This window comes from Musca autumnalis, unplaced genomic scaffold (assembly GCF_047663935.1).
Source record: "Musca autumnalis isolate F117 unplaced genomic scaffold, ASM4766393v1 scaffold_5, whole genome shotgun sequence".
NCBI classification, from domain to species: Eukaryota; Metazoa; Arthropoda; class Insecta; order Diptera; family Muscidae; genus Musca; species Musca autumnalis.
In genome coordinates this window covers 4,921,759-4,934,860 of record NW_027412088.1, presented here as the reverse complement: position 1 = coordinate 4,934,860, position 13,102 = coordinate 4,921,759, and the positions used below count along the sequence as shown (strand labels likewise).

Here is a 13,102-nt window from a genome sequence, read left to right as displayed (position 1 = left end):
GTCTTTAGAGTTCACAAGTTTGAAAAAATACTGATCGATAACACGTTTATCGACAACCCAGTTGGGTTGATAACAATAATACAACATTTCATTTTAGTTGTGCTGACAATTGACAACGCAACTCAAGTTGAGTGGTAATGCAAAATCGACCCCTTAATTGTTAAAGAAAACATCACCTTGTTAATGTTGAAAAAAACTGCGCATTTTCTTAGACAAGCTTAAATTGTTAAAGAAAACATCACCTTGTGAAAGCTGAAAAAAACTGCGCATTTTCTTAGACATAATTTTTATTGTTTAAATTCAATTAAAAAAGAAGATTCACGTTTTTTTTTACATTTAATGCTAACATAAACTTCAAAAGGAATTGTATGCAATGTCGAAAATGTTCAAGGATGGTTTTGAGGACAAATTGTATGTTTTGTAATGGAAATGTGAATGAAGTTTTTGCCTTCTGGCAATACTAATTTTACTTTATAGTTATGTTAAAATTTACAGCTCTGTCTTTTTGGGTTTACCGCTGCGATCGTAACCCTTCAATTCCTTGGTAGCGTGTTTTGCAATAAATTTAATGAAGTCATCAACTTCACGGCCTTCATTGTAGGAAACTGGCTTGTTTTTGGAGTCCTTAGGCAACCAGAATAGAGTTGGGAAACCACGTACGTTGAATTCTGGTGGAACATCATTGGCTGTGGCATCCATCTTGGCAATAACTACATCTTCGTCTTGTAATTTTTCAGCTAACTCATCATAGACGGGGGCCAATTTCTTGCAGTGACCACACCATGGAGCATAGAATTCAATAAGAGTATCCTTGTCATTCTTCATAACCAATTCATCGAAGTTTTTGGCAACTGCAACCTTAACGGGTGCGCTGTTGTCTTCTGGAATAGGTTCGGATTTAATGTAAGGTTCCAATTCGCCCTCCAATAATTTCTCAGCAAAATCGCGCAAGTTTTCAACAGAGAATTCTTCCTTCAAGGCATATTTCAAGTTTTTGGCATCACGGGCCAATATGACGGGCTTGTCACCGACAAAATCGTAACCATATTCGTTGAGCTCATGTTGGAAATCATCTTTGGCGGAAATAGCGAAGGATAACTTGCCAGCAAATTCCTTGGCTACCTTAAGTACACGATTGCGCCAGTAATTTGTACCTTTGGGATTCTTGACATAATCAACACCATAGTAGGCGGTAATCAATGGGTTTTTGAAATCACGAACTGTATCTTGAGTGCGATGGCCAACCAAACCGTGACTAAAGTAGGAGATGAGAAAAGAAAATTGAAAAATTTCATTTACCCATATTTCCAATACAACTTACTAGTTTTCCTTAATGAAAGTGGTAAGATCCGATTCTGATGATCCCTCGAATTTGACAGTAGACTCTTCAAACTTATTGGCCAAATGTGGGGCACGGACAAGAACGACGGCATCGCTGTTCGTGGATGGGAACACAATTATTAATGGGTTTATTAGGTATTACACCTTTTGATAAAATTTACCTTTCACCAGCCTTTTCCAAGACCTCTTCATTGCTGCTGTGCCCAAAACGATATTTTTCACGGTTTTTATCAGCGAATTTCAAGAAGGTTTTGGCCAATTTGGAGTTGGCGTCCTTGAAGTAACCGAAAATGGAAGTTTCCTTTGCAGCAAGGAACTTGTCTAGCTCCTCAACAGATTTTACTTCTTTGGAAGCTGGACCAACTTGGGCACGCATGTACTTAGCAATACCAGCGGCTTCACGTGGTCCATTGTAATCTTGTGAGACTTCTTCGCCCTTGAAAATCTTCAATGTGGGATAACCACTGACTGAGAATTTATTACAAGTTTCTTTGCCGGCTTCAGTACAATCAACCTTTAGATAAAGACTAATATTAATATATCATGTCTGTTTGTGTTAATAAGAATTATACCTTGGCCAAAGTAATTGGGGGATCGTCATCCTTAACAATTTCAGCAGCTTTGGCATATTCGGGTTTAAGTCTTTTACAATGTCCGCACCTAAAATATAAAAAAGAATATACAATTTTATCAATAAAGTACATGAAAAATAAAGCGAACCAGAAACAGCTATTATCAGATACAAACACATTTTAGACATCACAATACCCTTATCACCTCAAATTCTAGATGGCTGTTAAATATTACACACAATTGAAATATAAGAACGGAAGTTATATGTGTTGTGACCTATTTCACAAGCGATATATGCGTTTCATTTCTCAAACGTTCCAAAATGGAAGTAGAAACTAGAAATAAATGCGGGTTTTAAAATTGATATTAATAGAGTAGGAGAAGATGAACTAAATGTTATGTCCATTGACCAACGTTATTGCATCCACAGAAACATTTCACATTGATCTTGAAGTATGCCTTTCTAACATGATATTTGTCATGTATGGACAATTTTAAGGCAACGTTTACGATATTCATGTCTGACAAGTAACATATCCAGAGCTCCGATTTACTCGTGAGTGAAAATTTGGGGTGAGGTTGTAAGTTTTTTTGGGTGCATTTTTTTTTTTTTTGATGGAAGTGGGGCAAGTTTATTTGGGGTTGCTGTAAGATTTTGTTTGGGTGGGGGAAGGGGACAATTTGCCCCCCTCAACTTGCTCAAATTCAAAAAGAGTTTCACTCGCGAGTGGAATTCGAGCGAATTAGAGCGAGTATGCGGAGCTCTGAACATATCTTAACAAATGAGATGCCTCGGGATGAATACCCGTAGAAAATATTTACACCGAAACGAATCACTTGTTTTTGATAATCCAGATAGGTATCCGTTGGATAAAATATATTTTGTAGAACCTTAACTTGATTGCAGAGTTATTTAATATCACTAAGGGCTATTCTGAATGAAAACACCGTGAATTTTCTTACGCTCTCCTTCAAGTTGAAACAGCAAATTAAGTTGTGCCATGATATACAGTAAAAGTTTTACGTAGCGCATACGTAAAAAATCCAGAGGATTTATATAGGCGTATATGCTATGGAATTGAAATCGAGTAGATTTTTAAATCTAAAGTTGGTACTATCCAAGTCACACCAGCAAAGGAATACATTTCCTTTACAAACAGTAAAGTTTGAAATTTTTTTACAAAATCGTACGTTTCTGTTAACAGCCGGCCTTTGGCCGGTATTTTGAGTCTTTGTCCTATGGACTAGTGCAAATTTCGTGAACGGGAACACATTTTTTTAATTCATAATTTTTCTTTAAGTAGCCGGCCATTAAACAAGAGAATTTTCGGAAATTCAGAGGCCCATATCTCGGGAATTATACATTTCCCCAGAAAGTGTTATACGTCGTCGGAATCCGAGGAAAAGCACTGTATGTGGTAATTTTTCATAATTTCCTGCATGCTGTCGGTAGAGAAAAGATATCAGCTGGGCTTACAGGGTCACCTGTTATTACATCCCAGCAAAATTTATTTGAAGTTGTTCCTTGTGAAGTAGTGATTGACTAGCTTTTTTTTGAAGCTGTCCACGTAGAGTCATGAAAAATGCAGTCCGTTCTTCACATTTTGACAATGTCCGATTTGAATCCATTTCATAAAATTTTCACATTTTAAAAATTTCAAAATTTTGCAAAAAAAAACTTAAAAAGACAAAGAACATAATTTGTTTCTTGTTAATTATAATAACAGCAATATGTTTGCATCCATAAAAAGTAATTTGTATACAAAAAATAATAAAAGTGATTTCGAACTACATCTTTGTTTGTAGCCAAAGAAGTAATTGAATCATATGTTGTTGTGATTTATTAACTACAAAGAACTAATGCAAAATGTGTGCTTAAGAAGTAAATTAGACAGTATCCTCACTGCACCATGCCCTTGTAAAAATCATGACTTCTTTCACATCAAAAAAGATGTAGTCCGGAATCACTTGCACTCATGATTTAACTACTTCTTTGGCTACAAACATTTTGCTGGGATCATGAGGAGCACAAAGCAAAGAACATGTCTCAAGAACCCGGCCGAAAATGCCGCCTAAAACCTACAATCATAGCAGTAGTGCTATTCTCTCACTCATTTTTTGAGTTACCGCTGGTTAAGAAATGCGCGTTCGCTCCTACATTATAATTGAACGTTATAATGTGGGAAATACATGTATGGAATTGGTTATAGACAAATCACAGCAATTGATTTTTCTAAGGTACGTATATGAACTAAATCGCTTGGTATAATCTAAGAACATGTCTTAAGAACCCGGCCGAAAATGCCGCCTAAAAACCTACAATCATAGCAGTAGTGCTATTCTCTAACTCATTTTTTGAGTTACACCGCTGATTAAGCAATGCGCGTTCGCTCCTACATTATAATCGAACGTTATAATGTAGGAAATACATGTATGGGATTGGTTATAGACAAATCACAGCAACTGATTTTTCTAAGGTACGTACATATATGAACTAAATCGCTTGGTATAATCTGTCGGTTTTTTCCAATAATCGGTTTTAGCCGACCCAAAAAATAGATTTCTTCGGGGGTAACATGTTCAAATAGATATGAGGATTACAAACTAGAGTTGTATTGGCACGTGGCCATTTTCTTATACCGTAAAAATCCTTTGTTTCATAATAAAGTGTTTTCTCCATATTAAAGCAATAAAACAAAATCTGATCCATTTTGTTATCATAGTCATTATAACCTGTTCTGCATATAGTTAATGGCCCGGCCCTGATAAATCATCAAATGGCTAAAACTTTAATAGAAGAGATTGAAATTGAATACAACAATCTCCAGTTTTAGATGACTTTGTTGAGAAGTGCCGGATAATTAATCAACAATATTGACCGATAAGCTTAAAAATAATGGTCATAGACCTCATAAATGTGTTTAGAATCAGTTTTTATACATTTTCAATGTATTGGACATTTATTGCAAACTATGAATGTGTGTGTGCACAGGAGAAGAAAAAGAAAAAATCATGACGTGTAATTTTGTTAATACTAGTTCTTTGATGCTTACCAAGGCGCATAAAACATGACTAGCGTTGTGGAATGTTCACTGAGGACGGATAAGAAGTTATCATCGGTCAGTTCCAAAACATCACTTTCTGCTGCATTGGACAAATACGCTAGTCCAGCTATACACAAAACCCAAAGTGCTTTATGCATTTTTCTTTTACTTTCAGACAGAAACAAGATGTAAAACCACAAACTAATTGGAACGCCCAAACGCAACTACCGGCAATCACAATACAATTGATTTTTCAAGCAAGAATGTTGGGGCCACGTCAGGACTGTTATCGTTTTCATTATCGATTTGTCGATTTTTATGTTTCTCGATATCATATGGTCTGTTCCAGTACTGCAAGAATCTATAAATTTCTACTATTATTTCGATATAAAGGAAACATTGTTATCGTAGTAAAAAGTGGTAGCTTCTTGGGGCTGGATTCTTGTTCTATGAAAATTTGAAATAAAAAATATTTCCTTTATAATTATTTTCATTTGACAGTTTTTTCCATTATTAAAGTTTTAAAGCATATAAAGTAAAAATAGTTTATTCTTTTCCAGAACTGCAAGAATCTACTAAGTGCTGTTTTACATTTAAACGATTTGTCTTACGATTTTTTGTCTCCTCTTATGCCATGTTTATACTTGAGCTCTAAAATCCGCTGGATTTCACGAAATCCTGAAATACACCCCGGTGTTTACACTTATTGTTTTGTTGATTTCGAACATATCACAATAATCAAGGTAGATGCATATGCGCAGCTGATCGAACATGAATTTTCAAAACAAGTTTTTGTAAATTGAATTAGTCATCAAAAATATACGACAATATAGAACTTTACAACTTTATTTCGAAAATTATCGTAAAAATAACCAAATATCGTATAAATTGTGTATAGTACTAACAAATAAAAAAATACAAAATGATTTTATCAGACATCATAATAAAAAATTTTGATAGATAAAATTTGTGTTCAGAACTTGGAAAATATTAATACCTGCAGCAGTTTTCCCGTTTAGTGCTAAAAATGCGTTCCCCTACTCCGAAATATAGCAAGATTTGCACTTCTCTTTAAACAAAAATAGCGCCGAATAACACCCTATTCTTCTGTTTTCTGCCATACACTTTTGGCATAGTAGACACTAGCAACATGTTCATTATCATCTAAATGCGATAGTTGATACGTTGATTTTGACATTTCTGCTGCAGTTTTTGCAAGTTCCGTCACTTTTTTTGTTCCCGTATTTTTTAAGAAATTTGTATGGGGAAGCAGTTCTTGACAATTCGCTCTTTTTTCTAACATTACCATTAAAAAAGTACGAGAACACAATGAAAAATAGCATTGTAACAAAGTAATTTAAAATTTTTTTCACATTGTTTACAAATTTTGATACTAAATTTTTTTGTTGCAGCAATTGACGATCTACCTTGTTTATTGTGATACATGAAAAGTGTTGCAACTTTTGGTACTTTTTTAGGCAAAAACAGGGTTGTATATCATGTGTATTGTGATTTCGATGTTGATTTCGCTGAAATCACGAAATGAGATGATTTCATTTTTGTATGCGAAATCATGATAAATTTTGCATGATTCCGCGCGAAATCACGAAACGCCTTCGAAATCACGAAAAGACGCCGAATGTAAACCAAACATTAGTTCATCTTCCATGGTAAAATAAGAAAGGTAGATGCATCGGCGAATTGCTACAACAAAGCAACTTTTTTTGTAATGTAAACTGTCAAAATTTTCGCCAAATGGTCTTTTGTTGTCTCTTTAGCGCTTGTGTTTGTCTATAAAGTGCAGACATGTTATCTCTTTCTTACCGAATCATATGGTTTTTTGTTTTGATTTTTCATGGCGAATTCCTAGTTTTTTGACGTTTTAAATTCGATCAGCTGGGCTGAGGCATCTACCTTTCTTATTGTACCATGCATTGTACCAAGTGTACATTTTGTTAAAAATTCTTTATGTCAAAAGAAGGTATTTTATAAAAAATATTTCATAAAAATGTTAAAAAACTCATAAAAAATAATCATTTTATGCGTTAAATAATTTTTTACGCACAAATTCATTGCAAAACTTAAATTCTGTTTCAATTTCTCTTACTATGTTTTGCAACTCTGCTTAACAAGAATAACCACCACAAAGAGGAGACAAAAAATCGTAAGAGAAATCGTTAAAATGTAAGTGCTGTTTTACATTTAAGCGATTTCTCTTACGATTTTTTGTCTCCTCTTTGTGGTGGTTATTCTTGTTAGGCAGAGTTGCAAAACATAGTAAGAGAAATTGGAACAAAATTTAGTTTTGCAATGAATTTTGTGCATAAAAAATCATTTAAAGCATAAAATGATTATTTGTTATAAGCATTTTAAAATTTGTATAACATATTTTTATAAAATACCTTCTTTTTACATTAAGTATTTTTAACAAAATGCACACTTGGTACCATGTTACAAAAAAATGCAACCCTGTGTGTGAAATTTACGAAGATGAGCAAAGAGGAGACAAAAAATCGTAAGACAAATCGCTTAAATGTAAAACAACACTAAAACAGCACTAATTTTTAAGAGCAGTACACATTGTCAGTTTTGAATTTCGATATTTTGCAGTTATCGATAACTGTCCAACCGTCCAGCAACCACAAAACATTTTGTGGTTGCATGATGAATGACAAAAATGAACGGCCGCACTAGCAAGCACCAACAAAGCTGTCATTCAAAACTGGCAATGTGTACTCAGCTTAATGTTGGGAATATCGATGGTTTGCCAGCTCTAGTATATAGCCCTGGGATTACACATGACATTTACAGCCAGTTTCTGTATGTCTAAAGAAGGATGTGTGCGAATAAAACACGCCCGAACTTTAGTTTTCGAAATAATTGTACCTTTGCTTTTGCTTCAAAACAAAAACAAATTTGAAAAACACACAAGAGTTTGGACGTGTTTCTTTCGCACACATTCTTCTTTCGACATACAGAAACAGGTTGTTATGCTTGGTTTACATTTACGAAATCCACTCGATTTCAACTGTCAAATCCATAGGTTAAACGTCAAATGAAATCCAGATGAGAAGAGAATTCAGTTCATGTACTGTCAAAAAAAGAAAAATTGTTTTTGTGACGCAGGCGTCAGGACAATTGGAATTTGATATTATTTCAAAAATTTCAACGCCTAGTCCGTGGTAGAAGTAAAGAGGTAGATTTAAATAAAAAATCTACAGAATCTGGTTTTCCCTGAATTCATATAATAGTACGTTTATATATAACCGGATTTAACAAACCCACTGGGTTTTAAATGTCAATTCCATTACATATATGTATGTAGGTGAAACAAATCCTCATAAAGAAGGTAATATGCTGTTTATATTAGAGCTTTTTGCAGGGTTAACCTTCTTTATGAGGATTTGTTTGAAATATAAGCAATGAAATTGACATTTAAAACCCAGTCGGTTTGTTAAATCCGGTTATATATAAACGGGGTATTAACCCTACAAAAGGCTATAATATAAACATGGCCTAAGGCCATGGTAGAATCATTACAAGGTAGGGCATAGCAAACAGCTGATTACAATTTTTTTCTATTGGTTTGCTTATTCTTTCAAATCAGTACCCAGCAAACCAATCGTACCGACATCGTAACGAAATCGGAACAAAATTCGGACGATACATCCGAAATCTGATCCGAAATCGTAACGATATCTTAACGAAAGTTGTATGAAGTGGTTGACATAATTTCGGAACGAAATGTCGGAGCGACATCGGATCGATTTCGGTCCGATTTCGTAACGAAATCTGAAGAAAATTCGGAAAGGAAATTTCTTTCCGACATTCGTTCCGAAATCGGAACGAAATCTGTACAAAATCTGAACTATTTCCTGTCCGAAAAATAGTTTAGAAATCGTAACGAAATCTGAACGACTTTGCTTCCGAAATTGTTCAGACTTGTCGGACATCAGACATTTGGTTTGCTGGGTATACACAAATTTAGTATGTATGTGTATAGTTTTGAAAAATATGACAAAATATTTTATACATATTAAAATTCAGTCGAAATGAAAATTTTTATTACAACATTTATTATTTATATTTATTACAACATTGTGATGAAACAAACTTTTGAACATATACAGAAGCTGCCTTTGTAAAGAAAACGTAGCCTCCTATTCATTTTTCGCGGTTTTAGTTAATGGTCCAAAATATCAAATAAACAGTACAACCTGTTGCATATTCAGTTACGGTAATTCTGACAGAATAAGCAAATGCACCCAGGCCTTGTTTTTCACAAGTTGTTCGAACCTGACCTACCTTCCAAATTATTGTACCATGGCCTAAGGCCGTCATCAGACCATCTGCTTTTTCACATGTATAACATCAGCTGTTCTGTATATTAGTATACCCAAAGTGACAACATACATGTGAAAAAGCAGATGGTCTGATGGCCGCCTAACTTCTAAACATAAAAGCAAGGAATGCGTTTGCCATTAATACTTTTTTGAGAATTTAAAAACCCCGAAAAATTAAGTAGAGTCAAGGTTCCTTCAAATAATCGATTTGTGGATGTTACTAATGCTCTGTTCCAGAACCGGCAAGAAGCTACTATTTTTTACTACGATAACTTTTTTTCCTTTATGTTATTGCAAAAAATAGTAAAAATTAGTAGATCCTTGCAGTACTGGAACAGACCATAAATGTTTGTTCCAATGCAAAAGAAACATTGCATATGATTGTTTTCAAAATTATTTGGTATGTTTTTTAAACAGTACATAATACACAACAAGGTTAATTTAGTAAGTCCCAATTTACATTAGGCGAGTTTACTTGGGGCAAGTCTCTGTTTGTAGGAGAGACACGTATGGGGAATGGAAATGGAAAAAAATTGCTCGTACCGGCAATTTTCAGGCAATTCCTTTTATATTTTTCGTATTTGACATTATTTTCATTGTTTTGAAAACAAAACTTGTCGGAACAGAATTGCTTTGTATAAATGCAAGAGGCAAGTTTAAAAGGGAACGAGAAAAATTGCCGCAAGTAAACTCGCCTAATGCTTAGTTTACATTTGGCGTCGTTTCGTGATTTCGAAGGCGTTTCGTGATTTCGCGCGGAATCAAGCAAAGTTTATCATGATTTCGCATACAAAAATGAAATCCTCTCATTTCGTGATTTCAGCGAAGTAAGTAAGTAAGTAAGTAATTTTTATTTGAGTCTTCTTCTTTCTATAATAATGTTATACAAAGCGATTGGTTAACATGGTAAACTTAGAACTATTGTCGTCTTGTTCTAACTTATCATGGGCTTATATGAATACGCTACTTTGCGTGTATGTAGTAAAAGATTATGTTAAAGATAACAAAATATGAGAGAGTAAAAGAGGCTTGCTCACGACCTCAACAGTTACGAACAGAGCGAGAATGTCTGCATAACAATAAATAATGAAATAAAAACAAACATAAAACTAAATAACAAAGAGGGTTCTGTAAAACGATATGACTAATGTTTGGTTTACATTCGGCGTCTTTTCGTGATTTCGAAGGCGTTTCGTGATTTCGCGCGGAATCATGCAAAATTTATCATGATTTCGCATACAAAAATGAAATCATCTCATTTCGTGATTTCAGCGAAATCAACATCGAAATCACAGTACACATGATATACAACCTTGCTTTTGCCTAAAAAAGTACCAAAAGTTGCAACACTTTTCACGTATCACAATAAACAAGGTAGATGTGCGAATTGCTGGAACAAAATATGTTAATATTAAAATTTGTAAACAATGTGAAGAAATATTAAATTACATTGTTACAATGCTATTTTTCATTGCGTTCCCGTACTTTTTTTAATGGTAATGTTAGAAAAATTGTCAAAAATTGCTTCCCCATACAAATTTCTTAAAAAATACGGGAACGAAAAAATGACGGAAATTGCAAAAACTCCAGCAAAAATGCCAAAATCTGCATATCAGCCATCGTGTTCAGATGCCAAAAACCATGCAGCTAGTTTTTACTTGGCCAAATTTTTATAGCAGAGAACAGGAGAAGCGGCTTTAATTCAAAAACAAGTGCAAGTCTTGCTAGATTTCGGAGTACTGGAACGCATTTCTAGCACTAAACGGGGAAAATACTGGAAGTAGTAATATTTTGCAGTTTCTGAACACAACTTTTATCTATCAAAATTTATTATTATAATGTCTCAACGATAAAATCATTTTTTAGTCTTTCATTTCTTAGTATTATAAACAATTAATATATAGATAATTATATATAGATAATTTTACGATCATTTTCGAAATAAAGCAGTAAAGTTCTATATTGTCGTAAATTTTTGATGATTAATTCAATTTACAACAACTTTTTTCGAAAATTCATGTTCGATCAGCTGCGCATTTGCATCTACCTTGATTATTGTGATATGTTTGAAATCAAGAAAAAAAATAGTGTAAACACCAGGGTGTATTTCAGGATTTCGTGAAATCCAGTGGATTTTGGAGCATAAGTGTAAACTTGGCATAACAGAGATCATATTGAAAATGAATATGGTGATAATGAATGCAAGTTAATAAATATAATATCACAGTAAGGGATACGATTCTTACTAAATCGAACGCTCAGGTACATATAAAGAGCTTATTATAATACTACTCGTAAATCGTTTAATATAAATAATGTTTCTAAATAAATATTTTTTCAGTTTGATAGATCAACCTCTGTGACTGCCAGGTGCAGTTTTGTTGTAAAAAGATGGGAGTGCATAATCGTCAGAATCAGCTTCAGGTGGTTCATTCAAAATGCCGACTGGAGATAGATAGCATGACTCTGCCCAAGATATGTGTTTCTCCATTTGGTAGATATCAAACATTAATGAGTTTTCATGAGATTCGAGCTTTTCTACGAATCTCTTCTGGTGACTTTGGGCGTACTTACAGAATGGTACAACACGGGCTGTGTTGTATATGTAAGTGTTGCTATATTTCTTCTCCTGGTTTATGTAGTGCTTATTAACACATTTCCTTAAAATCTTGCGTTCTAGAATTTCCAACTCCTTGGCCACCATTGGAGAAATAGAGAACCAGATCGGAAATCCGTACACCAAGATAGATCTTATTGCAACTTTATAGAGAAGCAGCTTCGTGTTTTGTGGTAAGTGTTTGCTGTTTAAGATATAAGAAAACTTGGCTAATATACCTTTTGTCTTCTGCAATACTGACCGTGCGTGAGTGTTGAACTTCATCAGGTTAGTGAATTGTATACCCAGGTATTTTATAGAAGTTTTGAAGGGGATCTCAACTCCATCTAGAGACAACCGCAGAAGTTTACTCTCTGGGACTACGTACCTTGGACATTTCCCAGAGGCATTCCGGAAGCATATTGCAACTGACTTTTCGGCATTGATATTAATACCCCACTTTTGGTAGTATTCATTGATTATGTTCAGATGTGATTTTGCACTTTGTAATGCATTTATTGGCGACGTGTCGTGAGCATATATTAAACAGTCATCAGCATATAATATTGCTTGAGAATTCTGGCTGATGTGCGGGAAATCGTGTAGGAAAATATTGAAAAGATATGGAGCCAATATACTTCCTTGAGGCACTCCACTTTGCACTATACCCGTGGAAGACAGTGTACTGTTGATGTCAACCAAAAACTTTCGTGATTCGAAAAAGCTGCTCATCAATTTGATTAGATATGGATCCACACCAATTTGGATTAATTTGTAGAGGACACCTACATGACACACTGAATCAAAAGCTTTTTGGATGTCCAATGAAATCGCCACAGTGCAAACCTGGTTTCTCAAGTTTGATGTTATGTCACTATGGAATTTCAGCAAAGCGTGTTGGGTGGAATGACCAGGTTTGAAACCAAATTGATAGTTCGAGATTGGACTTATTCTCATTTTATTCTCCATCTTTTCCTTTAGAATGGATTCAAAAATTTTCCCGATGTTTGACAGAAGAGATATTGGTCGAAAATTATCAAGGCTGTTGTCACCATTTAATTTCTTCTTTATTGGAATAATTTTTGACAATTTCCACAGAGATGGGAAGTATCCATTGTTAATGCAATTGTTGAAAAGACAAGCAAGCAGACTTATGGCAGAACCTGGAAACTTTCTTATTAGGAAGTTTGAAATTTCGTCAGGAC

The 13,102-nt window shown here is 34.3% G+C and overlaps 1 protein-coding gene across 1 annotated transcript; it reads right to left on the bottom strand.

Moving 5' to 3' along the window:
- Positions 1 to 269: 269 nt before the first annotated feature.
- Positions 270 to 5,339, bottom strand: ERp60 (disulfide-isomerase A3). The gene is made up of 5 exons (XM_073988622.1): positions 4,968 to 5,339; positions 1,914 to 2,001; positions 1,503 to 1,855; positions 1,322 to 1,435; positions 270 to 1,255 (listed from the first exon to the last, which is right to left on the bottom strand). Exons 1-5 carry the CDS (start codon positions 5,114 to 5,116, stop codon positions 490 to 492), a joined length of 1,470 nt encoding a protein of 489 aa, XP_073844723.1. The 5' UTR covers positions 5,117 to 5,339; the 3' UTR covers positions 270 to 489.
- Between the last annotated feature and the right edge of the window lie 7,763 nt (positions 5,340 to 13,102).

Coding starts and splice junctions, on each gene's coding strand:
- ERp60 (XM_073988622.1), bottom strand. CDS start 5,116: ATGCATAAAGCACTTTGGGTTTTGTGTATAGCTGGACTAGCGTATTTG. Junction 2,002..4,967: donor GTCATGTTTTATGCGCCTTG/GTAAGCATCAAA, acceptor TTTATATTTTAG/GTGCGGACATTGTAAAAGAC. Junction 1,856..1,913: donor CCCCAATTACTTTGGCCAAG/GTATAATTCTTA, acceptor CTTTATCTAAAG/GTTGATTGTACTGAAGCCGG.